Source organism: Protopterus annectens, chromosome 14.part0 (genome assembly GCF_019279795.1).
Source record: "Protopterus annectens isolate FY-2018-M chromosome 14.part0, PAN1.0, whole genome shotgun sequence".
In the NCBI taxonomy this organism is placed as follows: Eukaryota; Metazoa; Chordata; order Ceratodontiformes; family Protopteridae; genus Protopterus; species Protopterus annectens.
This window is the reverse complement of record NC_056748.1, coordinates 603,661,956-603,678,099: the sequence shown is the minus strand read 5'-3', so window position 1 is coordinate 603,678,099 and position 16,144 is coordinate 603,661,956. Positions and strand designations below refer to the sequence as shown.

At 44.5% G+C, this 16,144-nt stretch overlaps 1 protein-coding gene across 1 annotated transcript in view; it reads left to right on the top strand.

The window, feature by feature from the left end:
* SNRNP48 (small nuclear ribonucleoprotein U11/U12 subunit 48) overlaps positions 1 to 16,144 on the top strand; it is a 693,998-nt gene that overhangs the window by 635,425 nt on the left and 42,429 nt on the right. The window contains exon 6 of the mRNA XM_044056352.1: positions 15,810 to 15,931. Coding sequence (XP_043912287.1) covers positions 15,810 to 15,931 — 122 coding nt within the window. The remainder of the gene's footprint in view (positions 1 to 15,809; positions 15,932 to 16,144) is intronic.

Genomic DNA, 16,144 nt, shown 5'->3' with positions numbered 1-16,144 from the left:
AGCCTTATCCTTTTTGAGTTATACCTCTCAAGTGGCTTGCCACTCCATTGTGTTATGATGCAGCTGATGCATCTGCTAGGGTTGCTGCATTTGGTTCTGTTCTGAGGCATCACTCTTTTTGTCTTCAGGCTTTGTCTGATGACTTTAAGGCCAAATTATTGGATGCTTCTTTGGATAATAAAAATCTTTTTGATGGTGCTGCTGCTGAACTTTTTAAATCCCTCCAGGATGAGGGCAAGGCCTCGCAGGAGTTGAAACATCTTTTTGTTTCTCCTATCCCCTAAATTTCAGAGGAATTGCCCTTCCAAATCTGCTTTTGTTCACAGACAGTCTCACCTTCCACCTAAGGCTAAAAAGGACTGTAGACATGTACCTTCTGCCAAGTCCACTCAGACCCCCTGTTTCTGAGACACCACCTTTTCAGGGCAAGCCAGATTCCATGTGACAATTTGTTTCTTTTTTCCCTGAGCCAGGATGCATTGCCCCTTTCTTTCCTAGTCACTTCTAAATTGGTTAAGGATCAAAACAGACTCTTGGGTTTTGCCCATCATCTGCTAGGGGTATTTCATAGCATGGAAATCTCTTCCTGCCTTTCTGTGCATCTCTCAACCTCCTTGGGAACAGCTTCCTCTCTTTCCAGAGGTGCTCCGTGCTCTCTTGGCTCAGGACACCATTCATGTTGTGCCCCCTGTGACACTGCCAGCCCAGCTGTCTGGAATTTTGTGAATAATTCTATAATTCATTTGTGAGTATTGATATGATTTATACAGAACTGTGTGTTATGTACTGACCTTCAAGAATGCAACCACAGCAGACCCTGCTGGAACATAGATTAACTTACAAAACTTTAAGAAAATAAGTTGAAATTAAGTGCTTTACGATGTGCTATAAAAGTTAGTTTCAATGCAGCAAGGAGACGGGATGTCTAGAGCCAGAAGTTTTTTTTTCTGTTTGAAGAGAAGTAGTAACTAGGTTTAAAATATATGACTTTTCCTAGCAGCTGCACAGTTCTGAGAGATGCGTTTCTCATACCGAGATGTCAGTTCTGTTAAGCCTGAGAACTAAAGCCATGTGACAGAAAGTGATGTCATCTAAGCTAACCCAGCAGTAAAGTTTGATATTAATTTAAGAACTCTCTCAGAAAGAAACTGTGCATTTTGTATTTTGTCGACCTGAAAACATCCACTCATCATCACATCTGCACTTGCTTGTAAGTAAGACTTGGGGCATAGTATCTCTTTTAGATATAGATAGGAATATAGTAAAGAGTAGTTTAGCTGTTTTCTGTATTTATTTGAAACGGTCTTGCAATATTGTTTTAAAATATTTCCTGTGATTCCGAACTCTGAAGCAACTGTGTTTGTTCTGAGTATTGTCTGTTATTTTATTATTTATTATTAAATATATTTAAACCTATCTTTGTGGCTGATATTTGTGACATATTTAAGCTCTGAGAGTACTTGCATATGTATTTGGTGACACTGTGCACGCCACTCCTAAATAGCCTGGTGCTTTGTCAAAACTACCATTTGGATAATAGTAACATTACACAGTAGGATTGGACACCCTTTGTTAAGGGACTTATAGTAGCTGATAAGTAAGGGTTCGTGGCAGTGATAATTACCTTATAGTCTGGGCAGAAAGGGGCATAGCTAGTAAACCTGTGCCAGCCTTCCCCAGGAGTGTCTGTGTGTTTGTATATAAATCTCGTGTATGTATGTGTCAGCTCCTGGACGTCCCTTATCAATTGATGTTCTTCGTGTTTCACTGTTGCAGTCATCACATTTGGGTTATCCCTGCCAGGGTAGCCCTCGGCCAGCCCAAATACCAGAGGCTTAGTATTTCTGCTTCGGTTGCTGTCGCTTCAGGACTGATGTCGGGTCATCAGTAGTATAAAGTAAGGCAGCCGATGCCATTACACCAATCCTTCCTTCCACGGAGCCTGAAGCAGAAGCAGTTTGCATGGGTGCCGGTCAGCCGCTACCTGAGTTTCGTCTTCTGAATTGAAGCTGAAGTCCACTAAAGTTAAGTACCCTGTTGGGGATCATTTTTTCTTGCACTAACCGATGTCAGAAAAAGTTAACAATTGTCTCGCCTTTGGAAAGCAAATACAACACAAAGACTTTCATTCTTACTGCGTCACTTGCTTAGGCCCAGAAAATGACATCCCCCTCTGTCGCTTTTGTGCTTTGTTCAACACTAGAACTATACGTCGTCGGGCCCTTATTGTAGCTAGGTATTTTCACTTAGTCATCGAATTCTGGTATGGCTTCGGTAAGCCATCTGACAGCAGATCTTCCAAAAAAACGTAAGGATAAAGACAGAGCCAGACCGCACAGATCCAAACCTACTGACAACGCTTCTCAAAAGCTAGTTGTCAGTTCTCCAGTCTTCAGTGAGGCGGTTTCGCAGCCTTTGATGCCTGTTTCTGTGGATTCTCAGGCCGCTACCAAGACCCTTTCAGAGTCCGGTATGATGCAAAACTCTCGGGGAATACTTAGATCTTCCACAGCACAGACCCCTGGCCATTCCCCCAGTCCTGGATGTTGTGGATGATGTTTTCCTGGAATCCAGTTGGACTCCTGACACCCTACCCTCCTGCACCCAGAAAACCTGACTAGTATAGAGTCTCTGACTCGCACACATTTCTTTTCAAAAATCCTACTGCTGACCTTGAGGTAATTTCTCAAAGGCCTAAAGGTATTAAAGCAACCTCTGCTAAGAATCCCACCCCCTCAGACAGGGATTCCAGAGCACTAGGCAGATGGGGTAAAAAAGTATACACCTCTGCTACTCTTGCTATCAGAGCACTAACTTGCCAGTTTCATATGCTAAAATTTCAGCAACATACCATGGAACTCCTCAAACAGAAAGTGTCTTCCTTTCCTGCTTGTGCAGAATCTAAAAAGTTACAAGAGTTCATGCATTCTGTAAGTCAAGTAACTAAGCACACCTTTACACTGTGGTTTTGACACCCTAGAAGCTTCTTGCAGGGCAGCAGTCACTCGTTCTGTCCTTAGAAGGCATGCATGGCTTAAGGAACAGCCCTTGCCAGACCATGTTAAATCTAAATTGTTGGATGCACCCTTGCAACTTATTTGGCACTAAGGCAGAGGAAGTCTTAAAAAAGATGGAAGAAAAAGCTAAATCTCTGCAGACAGTTAAGGATTTTTTACAGGTCCAGCTAACCAGGTTCAGTAGGCATTGCCCCTCCAAGCACTCCTTTCCTGCTCCCACCAGGTCAGTTCAGCTCAGACCCAGTGGAAGCAGACCCCCCCCCCCCAGACAGCAGCCACAGGGAATGCAGAGATCAAAACAGTAGAATTCCTCCACTTCAAAAACGGCGAGTTCTAAGCTACCCCCTCCCTCTGCCCACCTTCACTTACCCCTAGGAGGAAAACTCTCCTTTCACGCAAGCACCTGGGCCACCATTACCAGTGACCACTGTGTCCTCAACATGGTGTCCCAGAGATACAGATTTTCTTTCCACACTCTTCCAACCCCAAAAGGATTCCCAGATCTACCTCCAAACCAGTGGGCAGAGGAGCAAAAGCAAGTCCTTTCCCTGCTCTCTTTGAGGGCAATAAAGCATGTTCCTGCAGAACAGAAAGGCCAACGTTTCTACTCCAGACTTTTTCTGCTACCCAGAAAAGAGGGCACCTAGTGCCCCATCCTCTATCTATCCATTCTAAATACCTTCCTGGTGATACCAAAATTCAAAATGCTCACCTTCCAGCAACTGCTACCCATGCTCTCCAAGGATGTTTGGCTAGTCACCCTAGACCTAAAAGAGGCTTACCTCCACATTCCTATCAGGGAATCTTGGAAATACCGAAGTTTCAGGGCAGGATCTCTGCAATTACAGTTCTCTGCACTTCCCTTTGGCTTATCTACTGCTCCCAGAATTTTCACAAAATGTCTGGCTCTGGCCATTGCCTTTTGCAAACAAAGGAATATCCAAATTTACCCATATTTAGACTGCCTAATTCAAGCAGACAGTCAGGAAAAGATGCTCAAGCACCTGCCTTTGTAAAGGCCCTACTCACCTCCCTAGGGTACACTGTCAATGAAAAGAAATCCAAACTAGTACCCACCCAGAGGATTATATTCCTGGGAGCAAGCCTGGACACAGCATCCTAGATGGCATTCCTTATACCAGAAAAGCAAACTTACCTGACAGCCTACTTCTCTCAACTAGCCACCAGACCCCAGTTATCTGCAAGGAAAATCCTGCAAGCTCTGGGGTTCATGGCATCTTGCATTCTACTCATTCCATAAGCTCTGGTGTCAACACTGTCAAGACCTGAAAACTCTTATACCCATGATACCTTGCCTCAGGAAAGATTTTCTTTGGTGGGCAGCAGCATACTCCCACAACAAGGGACTACCTTTCTCACCATTTTCTGCCACCCAGACCCTCACCACAGACTCATCAGACTATGCCTGGGGCGCACACCTGGACAGCAGGTGTATACAGGGCCAGTGGAGCCCACAGCAAATCCATCTACACATCAACCAAAATGAGATGTTAGCTGTCCAGCACGCATTGACAGCTTTCAGGCCCCTTCTCTCCCCAGGGGCTCTCCTGATCAAAACGGACAACACCACTGTGATGTGGTATATCAGCAAGTAGAGAGGGACTCACTCCTACCCTCTGTGCAGGCTCGCCATGACCCTTTGGCACACAGCCTCTGCCATGCAACTACACCTGTTAGCACAATTCCTGTCAGGTTCTCTAAACTCTGTGGCATATCACTTGAGCAGAAATCTTCTGGACCCACACAAGTGGCAGCTAGACAAAAAAACCTTCAGCCTAGTAACTCAGAAATGGAGTGCCCTGAAGGTTGACCTCTTTGCCTCCCACACCAACCAAGCTCGGCAAGTTCTGCACCAGGGAGCATCACAGCATGGCTTGGAAAGTGGATGCCCTGTCCTTCCCCTGGGTCAGTCTGTCAGTCTATGCCTTTCCTCCACTACCTCTCATTACCAGGGTACTGCTCAAAATAAGGGAGAAAAAAACAAGGACAATTCGTATTGCTCCAGACTGGCCTCGCCACACTGGTACCCACTGCTGCGCAACCTGTCTCCACTGCCACCATGGCATCTCACTCAGACCCCAACCCTCCGGACCCATATGGAAGGAGAATTCATGTATCCTCAATTGCAGACCCTCATTCTGGCAGCTTGGCTTATTCCCTAACCACTGATCAATCTGCCAACCTCAGTAAATGGGTACTAGATGTTATATGTGAGGCCAAACGCCCTAGCACTAGAAAGTCTTATGCTGACAAATGGAAAAGGTTTTGCACCTGGATTCAGGCTAAGGGAGCTGATACAGCACAGCCCTCCCTCCCTCCCTCCCTCTCATCCTGGATTTCCTAGCTGACCTGCTACACAGTGGTCTCTCTCTTTTTTCCTCTTAAAATTCATGCTTCTGCTATCTCTGATCATTTCCACACTGAGCAGCCCCTTTTCTCACACCTTCTGATCAAACAATTCCTAAGAGGGTCTAGCAACTTGAGGCCACCCAGAAGAGCCACCTACCCCAGCTTGGGACCTTAACTTTGTGTTGGAAAAGATCACCCTGCCCCACTTCAAACCAACATCTTCAGCAGAGTCCAACTTTCTCTCCTGGAAGACCACTTTTCTTCTGGCCATCACTTCAGCCAGAAGGGTCCCAGAGCTACAAACACTCATGGCTGTGGAGACCTTCATCATCATCCATGCTGGCAGGGTTTCCCTCTGGACTAACCCATCCTTCATGCCCAAAGTTGTGTCCAGTATGGCTCTCAACCAATCCATTCATTTGCCCACCTTTTTCCCTAACCCACAGAACAAGGGGAAAGATCATGCACTCTCTATATGTACACAGACATCTCAGATTCTATCTAGACAGGACTAAATCATTCAGAAAGTCTGATCAATTGCTGTTTAGCTTTGCTGCAGGTGCAGAGGACAAAGCCATCTCCAAACAATTTCTAAATGGATAGCACATTGCATCCATTTCTGTTGCAAGCAACATGGAAAGTCTCCCCCTAAGGGGGTCAGGACTCACTCCACCAGAGCAGCCTCCACTTCTGCAGCTTTCCTCAGAGGAGTCCCCACCAGGGACATCCTGGAGGCTGCCACCTGGACATCTGTTCACACTTTCACCAAACATTACCACCTGCCTATCTTCAAATCCAGGGCAGGCTTTGCCACTGCAGTCTTGCAGGGCATCCTAGCCAGCCCCTAGTCTCCTTGACTGGCTCCACCTTTTTCCTCAGCTTTGGGTATCAGCCCAAATGTGATGACTGCAACAGTGAAACACGAAGAAAATAGTACAGTTGTGTACACTTACCATAAATGTAGATGTTCGAGTGTATTCACTGTTGCAGTCTTGGTTTCCCTCCCTCCATCCCTCTCTTCTCTCTCTCTCTCTCTCCTTACAAGGGATGTTTTGGTATTTACTTTCTACTGGTGGGGTTCTTCCACCATAACCTGGCTCCCACTTAGGGGCTCCTGACAGGGTAAGAAAAATTGATGTAATGGCATTGGCTGCCTTACTTTTATACTACTGATGACTTGATGTCCGTCCAGAAGCAACTGCAACCGATGCAGAAATACTAAGCATCTGGTATTCGGGCCGGCCGAGGGCTACCCTGGCAGGGATAAGCCAAATGTGATGACTGCAACAGTTAATACACTCTTAACATCTACATTTATGGTAAGTGTACACAACTGTACTTTTGGGTGCTGACATCTTGATGAAGACTGCAGCATTTGTATAGCTTTTGGCCAGTGGGCTGCTTTAGAATGACACAACAAGCTTGTGCTAAACGGACATCTCCCAATCCCCTGCAGAAGGCAAGAAATGTGGAAAATGTATAAATATAATTGCAGGTATAGAAAACTTTTGGAAGAACCTCATGTTGATCAGGAACAAATGCAGGAATGGTTAAGGAGAGGCAAATTCAAACCAAAAGATGAAAGGTTAATCTTGGCACCACAAGATAGTGGTGTTACGTACGTGTTGATTTACAAAGTCCATAGAACATGTTGGAGAAACAGACAAATGTAGGTGTTGTAAAACAGAATTGTAAACAGTTGCACACCTCATTGCTGGATGCAACCTACTAATGGTAGAATACTGATAGGCGTAATAATGTGGCGAGACTGTTGCACTGGGGGGTGTACAAACATTATGGTATTGAAGTGGCTGAAAAACACTGGAAACATGACCCACAAACCATCATAGAAAATGATGGTCTACATCACATGGGATCGTCCATTGCCAACAGTTCAAAAGATAGATGCTAGAAAAACAGATATAGTGGTCCAAGAAGAGAAGACAAAAGTAGCATTGATCATTGAAATCACCACACCCAGTGACTACAGTGTCCTGTGTACAGAGACGCAAAGTCATAAAATATCAGGGTTTGCAAGCAGAAACTAGAGCAATGTGGAAGAAAGATACTCTGATAGTTCCGATAGTAGGAGCAACGGGTCTTCTAAAAAGAGTCTACAGTCATATTTAGGTATGCTATCAGTACATGCAACTCTGTACGAATTGCAGAAGGAGTCACTACTGGGCACATTGCTGGTGCTGGAAAGAGCACTTTTGGCTGACATAAGATTGAAACAGTACTAATTTCATGAACTTTAATCGCATTTTGAGTTAGGCATGGGGTCCATTCCCATCACTGTATTAGAAACCCAAAAAGATTTGGAGAAATTAGAGAGAACCATCCAAAGTTATGTCCGCTGTATCTTGAGCTTCCCCATCAGCAAAAAAAGCCTTCAGACAGACACAAAGGGGAGAGCAGTGGAGCACAGGAAGCAGTCTCTTGACTGTTCCTTCTCGTAGGCGTTTTTTCTGGCTTAGTTGCCAAAACTTCCTAAAGTTTCAACTCTTGACGCCTTCCTTTGGATCCAGTTGTCATTGGATCAGACTCCTCCCTTGCTGGAAGCTAGATTTTTCTCCAGAGCCTGTCTCCCTTAGACTGCTCTCCATTTTCTTGCAGGATACACCTGTTCACTAATCCTGTAGACCTCACTCCTCCACCTCTAAATCAGTCTGGTCTACAAAGAGCCTGACAGAAGCTGATGTGGATAGGATAAGGAGGAAGAACCTCAGGATTCAAATTCAGTTGGGGGGTTCTTCTGGTTCTGACCTTTGTCAGACCTGTGAGCTTTGGCTTCCCCCTTCCACCTGTGGTGGCTCCTATGCCAGTTTGCCTTCTGGTTTGGGGGACTTTGGATTTGAGTTTTTCCCAGGGACTGTCCTCATCAGATCAGAAATCTAAGTCTGCTTCCACTTGGGCAATGTCTCTTATCTGACTAGTTCTGAGTGTCTCAGATCCAGAAAGATCCAGAAGCCAAAACATTGGCACTGGTTTCAGGGGCTGGGGATAGCTTCTAAAGTAGTCAGTGCCTTCTCTTACTCTTGGAATCTCAGCACTAGAAAGGTTAGCTTCAAAATCTGACTTGTTCATGGGACCAGCTTGGTTTGGAAGCTTCAGCTCCTACTGAAGCAGTTTTGGGTTCTCCTCAGCTTCTGCCTTTGAGGCGATAGAGAGAAGAGAGAGCTCTCTCATTTTCTGATGAGTGGACTTCCCTTAGTTTCTCGACTCTGCCCTTTCATCAACAAAAGTTCTTCGTTCCTGATCCTGTTCCTTCTGTTTCATTGGAGCAGCCGATTCCCCTACCCAGGTCTACATTCAGCATCCCCCTTAGTCTTCTGAGCCCTCTCAGGAGGGTCACATTGCAGAGGCCTCTCGGAGGCTTACATGCAAGAGGAGGTATGTCAGCTTCCTCCAGGAGTCCCTCACTGAAGACTTGGAAGGGTTCCCCAGATTATCTCTTGAGGGTGTCTCATTTGGGGAAGTCCTTGAACTCTTGACAGAAAGGTGGTTAGTCCTCGAGAAGCCCCTCCTAAGAGTAATCTGTGTTTATTGAGGCCTTCAGATCTGGCAAATTTACTTCTTGGATGGTCCTCCTGCTGATGATGATGGTTTTAATATCTCAGCAGGTATGGAAGGAGCAAGATGTGGCTGGACCTATTCCAGGAAACATGATAAGTTTATGTTAGCACTAAACAGCATTGGAGCAAAGGCCTGACAGTGAATGCCTTGGTGTTAGTTGCAGCAACCAAAAAAGAGCTGGCTGAAGAAAGCTAATCTGTCCATCCCACTAACAAGATGTCTAGGGTGTTGGACAAGTTTGGGAAGTAAGTTTTATGCTTCAGCTACCTTTGCTATGAGGGCAGCAAGTTATTTGCGCACACAAAATTTCATATAGATTTAACTAAGGGACTCTCAAAATACGTGTCTCTCTCTCTCTCTCTCTAAGGGTCCATGTTTGTGGAGGACAAGAAAATTGTGGACTTACGGCTTGCCACCTTACAAACCCTATCAAATGCTTCTCTGTGCCTGGTTATCTAATGTGACTGAAGGCATTTCAAGAGTCACAAGTACAGGCATGGCCATAAGGAGCCATGATTGATGTGCTTGTGTGAGCTTGTATAGCCTTTCCAGATGTCCTTTGTCAGTGCCCTCTTTGGCTCGACCCTTTTCAGTCCATAAGTCAAGAACATGCTCTCTAGAAGTGAGCAAGATAGGAAAACCCTTTCTGCTTTAGGCATATAGTTCTCTACCCCTTAGAGGTCGTTCTGTAGAAACCCAAAGGGAGGGGAGCTGTTTTCCTGAAGTCCTGACAGTTTCTCCAGATGCCCTGGAGATATACCCCCCACCCTGAGGAAAATGGGGTAATTCAATGGTGGACATGGTCTGCGAGGTAGAGGGGGCCCACAAAACCAAGCATCCAGGGGGTACTTGCTCAGAGAGGACTTATTAGTGCTTGTGAATGACTGCTGCTCTCTGGAGCCAGTCAGGAAGCACTTGTCTGTGCACCCAGAGGCTTGCATATTCATTATCGAAGATATCTGGGTGTGGAGGATCATAACCAGAGGCTATTCCATTCCTTTTCTTTACATGCCTTCTTCAACAAAGAAAGCACCCAACATGCCAACCTTGTAAAGGAAGGCAGCCGCCATAGAAATAAAATAACTGCTAGACAAGCAAGTCATCCAGGAGGTCCTACCAGACTAGCACAGATCTGGAATTTACTCAAGGTTCTTTTTGGTGCAAAAGAAAAATAGGGACATCAGGCTGATTTTGGACCTCAGTTATCTCAACCAGTATGTCAAACATACGAAGTTTTGAATGTTCATGGTACAGTCCATCCACCGACTGTTGAGGAAAGATGACAGGGTTTGCTCAGTAGAACTTTAGGATGCATACTACCACATGATGACGGATAGGCAGTCCAAAAGAGGTAGTCCTCTTCCCTCTAGGAGCCAGTCATTTTCAGTTCAGAACCCTGCCCTTTAGACGGTCTATAGCCTCTCCAAGTGTTTGCCAAATGTATGGCAGTTGTTGCAGCTCACCTCAGACTGCAAGGGTTCTGGATGTTCCTTATGTAGATGACTTGCTCATTACTGCTCCTGCCATGTCTCTTCTCGCTTGGCCAGGGACTATCTGCTCCATTTTTGCTCCCAGTTGAGGATCACAATAAATCTGGGCAAATCTCATGGTCTTCCTGTTCAGACATTGGAATTCATAGGTGCCCATCTAGATACAACTAGAATAGCAAAGTTGCCAGGCAGCAGATTATTCACCCTGCAAAACCAGGCAGCAAAGGTTCTGTCCTGTCAATTGCCTCAAGCCAGAATTAATCTCCAGTTTTTGGGATTGATGGCTGCCTCCATCACCCTTGTCTCTCTGGCAAGATATTACACAAAAGTCCTACAGTGGACTCTTTTGGTACAATGGTTTATCGGGTACCAACAAAAGAGTTTTCAGATTCAACTAGCCAACATTTGCAGGGCACACATACCTTGGGAGACTGAATCTACCTAGTTATCTCAAGAGCATCCTTTTGTATCCCCCCTAGATGACTGTGACCATGGACACTCCCCTGCTAGGGTGGGGAGGGGCATTACATGGGGAAGACAGTTCACGGCTTTTGAGCTCCCTCTGAGGCCAGTCTCCACATCAGTGCTCTAAAGAAGAGGGAAGTTCTCCTAGTGTTACAGGACATCCAGGCTATTCTCCCTCTAGGGATGATTTCTGTCTAGATGGACAGCATGTCAGTCATCTGGTACATCAACAAAAAGGGGAAACCAGTTACTGTTACTTATGTTGAGAAACGATGAGAGTGTGGCAGTGGGCAATATCTTCCAATTGCTTTCTGGTAGCAATGTGTATACCAGGGAATCCATTGTTCTGTTGCCCAAGTTGAACAGGTCTAATATCTTACCTCGAGTGGTCCCTCAGTCTGATAGTGGTGGAACAGATTTTTCATTGGTGGTGTCTGTCATACTTTGATCTTTTTTGCCTCACCCCACAACACCAAGTGCAGCATGGTCTTTGCCCTGCCCCCCCCCCCCCTCCGGAGAGGGAGTCACCGAGGGATGCATGTTTGGCCCTAGTATTCTTTATACTTTCCCTCCTACTCACCTGATTCCAATGTTTCTGCAGAAGGCAACAGAGAGAAAAATCAGTCATCATTGCCCCATTCTGGCCTTGTCAGATGTGGTTTCCCTTTCTGTGGCCTAGTTTGATCCCCAAGCAGTGCTGAATCCCGATGCAGGACTTCCCTCGCCCTTCTGACACCCCTCATCCAGATATTCCTGCCCTCAAGTGACCCTTTTGGTTTCGGCAAATCCAATTCTGGTGACTCAGTTCAGGCTGTCTTCCTCTATAGTCCAATAGTCCACATTTGTACTACTACTCTGAGACCATCTACCAAAAATTTAATGAAGTAAATGGAAGAGATTTTCTATTTGGGCTTCCCAAAGGAATCTGAATCCTTTTTCGGCTCCTCTCCCTGCAGTCTCAGTCTTTTTGGCATCCATTTTCCAAGTTGGAGACAGTAATTCTACCATTAAGGTTCAGTTAGCTGCTATTTTTCATTTTCATATTGGAGAAAATCTGGTGACATTAGCTTCTCCTGGATTTACCAAAGCTTTCAATAGAGGCTCCTTCCTTAACCCCCTCCCCCCCAAGCATCATATTCCCTTTTGGGATGTGACTGTTCTGCTTCAGGTCTTGACCCAGCCTCCCTTTGAACCTGCTGCCAGGATGGACATTAATATATGACTTGGAAAATTATTTTTCTAGATGCAGTAACTTCAACATGGAGAGCATCAGAAATACCGGCCCTGTCCTGCAAGCCTCGTTATATAATTGTCCACAAAGATAAGGTGTCCCTTAGAACCAGTCCATCCTCTATCCCCAAAGTGGTAGCTAAGGCTTAATTGAACCAATGTATTAATATCCCAGTTTTCTTTCTCACTTTTTTCCAGTAAAGGGGGGGTGTATGCAACACTTGTTGGATGTACATCTCTAACTTCATTTCTACTTCCATTGTATCAAATCCTTCAGTAAGACAGATCTGTTTGCCTCCTTTTCTAAAACTAAGATGGGCCAAATAGTTTCCAAAGTTTCCTTAGCTAGATGGCTGTCAGACTATTTCTCATGCCTATAAGGAAAAAAGCATGACCCTGTCCAAACCAGTAAGGGTTCATTCAACTAGGTCTGTCTCAGCTTCCTCAGCCATATTTTCCAGGGCTTCAGTTCATGACATTTGTGTGGCAGCCGTTTGGTTCAGTGCTCATACATTTATTTTTCATTACAAGCTGAATTTGATCTCCAGGAATAGGGTGGCCTTTGGTTAGCCTTCCTCCAGAATATCCTTCCATGAGACCACCCCAAGGGCTAAGTAGCTGAGGACTCTGTTCCATCTGTTGAGGAACAGATGGAAGAGACAACATCAGATAAGAGAGGAAAATATCTGTATTCCCAAAGTCCTGCAGTAAGCTGTCATGGGGGTGAGGCACTTTGTGAAGACATTTGGGGCTGTAGAGAGTCCAAAAGGTAAAGCAGGGAACTGAGACTGCAATGAGCTCGTAGAAAACCTCAGAAATTTCCTGTTTTAGGGTGAATGTGGAGACAGGCATACTTCATGTCTGGAAATACCAGAAAGACTTTAGGAAGGATGAACTGGAGCAGAGTTTGCTTTGGTGGCATCCTGAAAGATAGAACGAGGAGGAAGGTGTTGAAGGTGGAGAAATCCAGAATTTGTTTTCAGTATCCTTTCTTTAAATGGACAATTGGTGTCTGTCATACTGTGATTTCCCACATATTATGAGGCTAGTTCCATTGTGCCCTGCTGTAGCAACGTTTGAGGGATGGGATGAAGCCAGCTGTATCTGATTTGTTGAAGAAGAATGGATGCCATTGAAAGGGAGAACTTCTTTCCGGGTCATTTCGTATTCCTTCTGGAAGACTAAGAAGTACCCACTTGTCTGAGGTGATGAGAAGCCAGTTTTTTTTTAATGTCAGCCTTTTGGATATGGGAGGGGGTGGACTTGAGGATGGGAGGTAGTCAGGCAGACTTCTCTGATCTAGTGCCCCTGTCTGTTTTGTCCTGAAATTTTTTCCTAGGGATTTTCTTGGCCATAAGGCATGGGTTCCATGTGAGCAAAGGAGGTGGGTTTTGCATGGTAATTCCTCTGGTCTCTAGGTACAGAAGTAACAAATATCTGTGTACAGTCTCTCATGATTTTACATTGCTCTTGCAATTGCATGAAAAGACTGGCCACATTCAGACCAAGAAAAAGATCCTTTTTTAAGGTGGAGAGTGAGTTTTGCCTTAATTTCTTGTTGAAGAGGTTGAGAAGAGAATGTAACTCTGAGTACCTAATGATCACAAACCTGTAGCAGTTGCCCTGAATGAGATTTTGTCTACATCATAGTTGCATTTAATACTTTGTATAGTTACCTGGAAAACCTGTTCCACCGAGGAATAGGACCTGCTGTTTAGTGGTAGAGTCCTCGGGGAAGGACAATGCTTTGTTCAAGTTGCTGAGGATAGAAAAGTATTTGGACATTTGAGTCTGATAAGTTCTAAAGGGCAGAGTGGAGGACATATTTCCCCCAACTTATCCATTGCCCTGCTGTCCTTATCTGAAGGAAGAGTGTTGGCAGCAGACAGTAATTTTTGGGTCTTCTCTGTTGACATGGAAAACCCAGATGGGTTTTCCACAGGGTTTTTGTACAGAAATTGCAAGTCCTCCTGTACCTTGTAAAACCTGTCAGGCCTTTTGGAAGCAGGTGGCTGGGAATCTCTCAGACAAAGCATATGCAAAAGCATTCAGAAAAGCCTCCATAACAGGGGGTACAAGAGCAAGGGGCATGGGTATCTACTTCCAAGAATTTCTAGTATGTCTCTTGAACTTCAGAATCTGTTTAGATTCCTGTTCAGAATTCTTCATCATATTCACAATACTTTCCCCACATGAAGCTTCTTCAACAGGGGAATCTGGAGAGAGGCAATCTTCATCATCAGATGCTACTTGAACTGGGGAATGGGGTTGGGATAAATAGGCTAATAAGTGCTCATCAGAGTCTGATTTATTCTCCATCTGCAGAAGAAGTGTCTAATTGTCTCTTGTGGAGTAGAGGGAGAAACCATAGTGGTAACCGGCCCAAAAAAGAATGATAGCTTGAGTGTCTAATTGCCTTTAATAGATCCTGTGAAGAATCCATCCATTCCCTTTCTTTGGGCATCTGAGGAGAAGGAACATTTTTAGCTTTTTGTTTCTTTTTCCTTGGAGCAGCATCAGCTTTTAGGTGTCACCGACCCCTGACAGCCTTCAATGAGAGACCCAGAAATTTCCTCTCTGAGGATTTGAAGTATGCCTTTGGAACTTTCGAAAATTAAGCTTGGTTCTGTCTTCTTTCCGTTCTCAGTAGCTTCAGTTGTTTTGGATATGCGCACCTCAAAATGCCATACTATCCTCCTGCAGGGTCATGAGGCTGGAGTCTGCCCGGGTATCGGGCGTACCTCTGGTTACAAGACTTCTGCGGGTACATTAGAGTTTGACTGGGAAGTTGCAATTATCAGGCCTAGGCCTGTTATGTTTTTTCTGCTGAATTGGTGGGATGTCAGGGACGAAAAAGTCTGCTGTCTTTCCTTGTGCGAGGTCCTTAAGGCACAAAGTTTCCAAACAGGAATTAAGTGACAAAAGTAGTCTTCTGAACAAAGGACTACAGATCATACAGTTTTTGTAACTGAGCTCTGCACCTAAGAGAAAAGGCATTGAGAGTGGGGATCCTTGTAGGGAATCTGCCTACCACAGTTGCTTTTTCTCCTCATAGCTGGCATGTAATGGAACCAACAGCAATACAGCTGAGAGAAACAAAAGGAAGGTTCCCCAACAGGACATTTATCTGAACCAATGAAGGCCAATAGTGCCAACAGGCACGTATAAAACAGACAGAGTGATGTGAGACGTGCATTTGAACTGGCTACAAGATATTCTGAGGATTTACATTTATACATCCGCTTATGTACCCTTACATCCATGGGCTTATTGGACCTAAAGCTGTAGTGAAGGTTTTTGCTTTGGTACCCTGACAGGACGTCCAGGTTATTTGCTGAGATAAACCATCAGTTTTGAATACCGTAACAGTGATCTAAGGAAGGACATAAATTGCTACCTTAGATATTTTGATTCTTTGGATAAAAATATCATGGGGAGTTATTTGTTGCAAAATTCATATTGCAGTGTAGGTTGTGCAACTAAAAATAAGTTACTACTTTGTATGCAACATCCCACTTCATTGCTTGTTTTAAATATCCATATTAAACTCTGTTTTTATGGCTCAAAATTTGCATAGATTCCCGCATATTCATATTATTGAATGCTGTAAAGGCAGATGTGGTCAGTAGTAAACTTTTGTTTCCTTTTTTTTTTTGCACAGAGGATGGTAGTAAAGCACCAAAGTCTCACCTTGAACTTATCGCTGAAATGAGAGATTATAAAAGAAGGCGACAGTCCTATAGGGCCAAGAATGTCCACATAACAAAAAAGTCCTACACTGAGGTAAGTCTTTCAAATTAACGTAATGTACATTATTAATTTACATTATTAGATAAGTGTCACTGTTTTTAAATTTCCTGTCTCTTGGAAACTATTTGCATATTTCAACAGCTATATTTGGTAGCTTATTCTTAAACTGCTAAGTGTGTTACAGGATAAGATTGCTGTGTATGCAGAATTCATAACAAGAAGCTAGAAATGTTCTCTAATAAACAA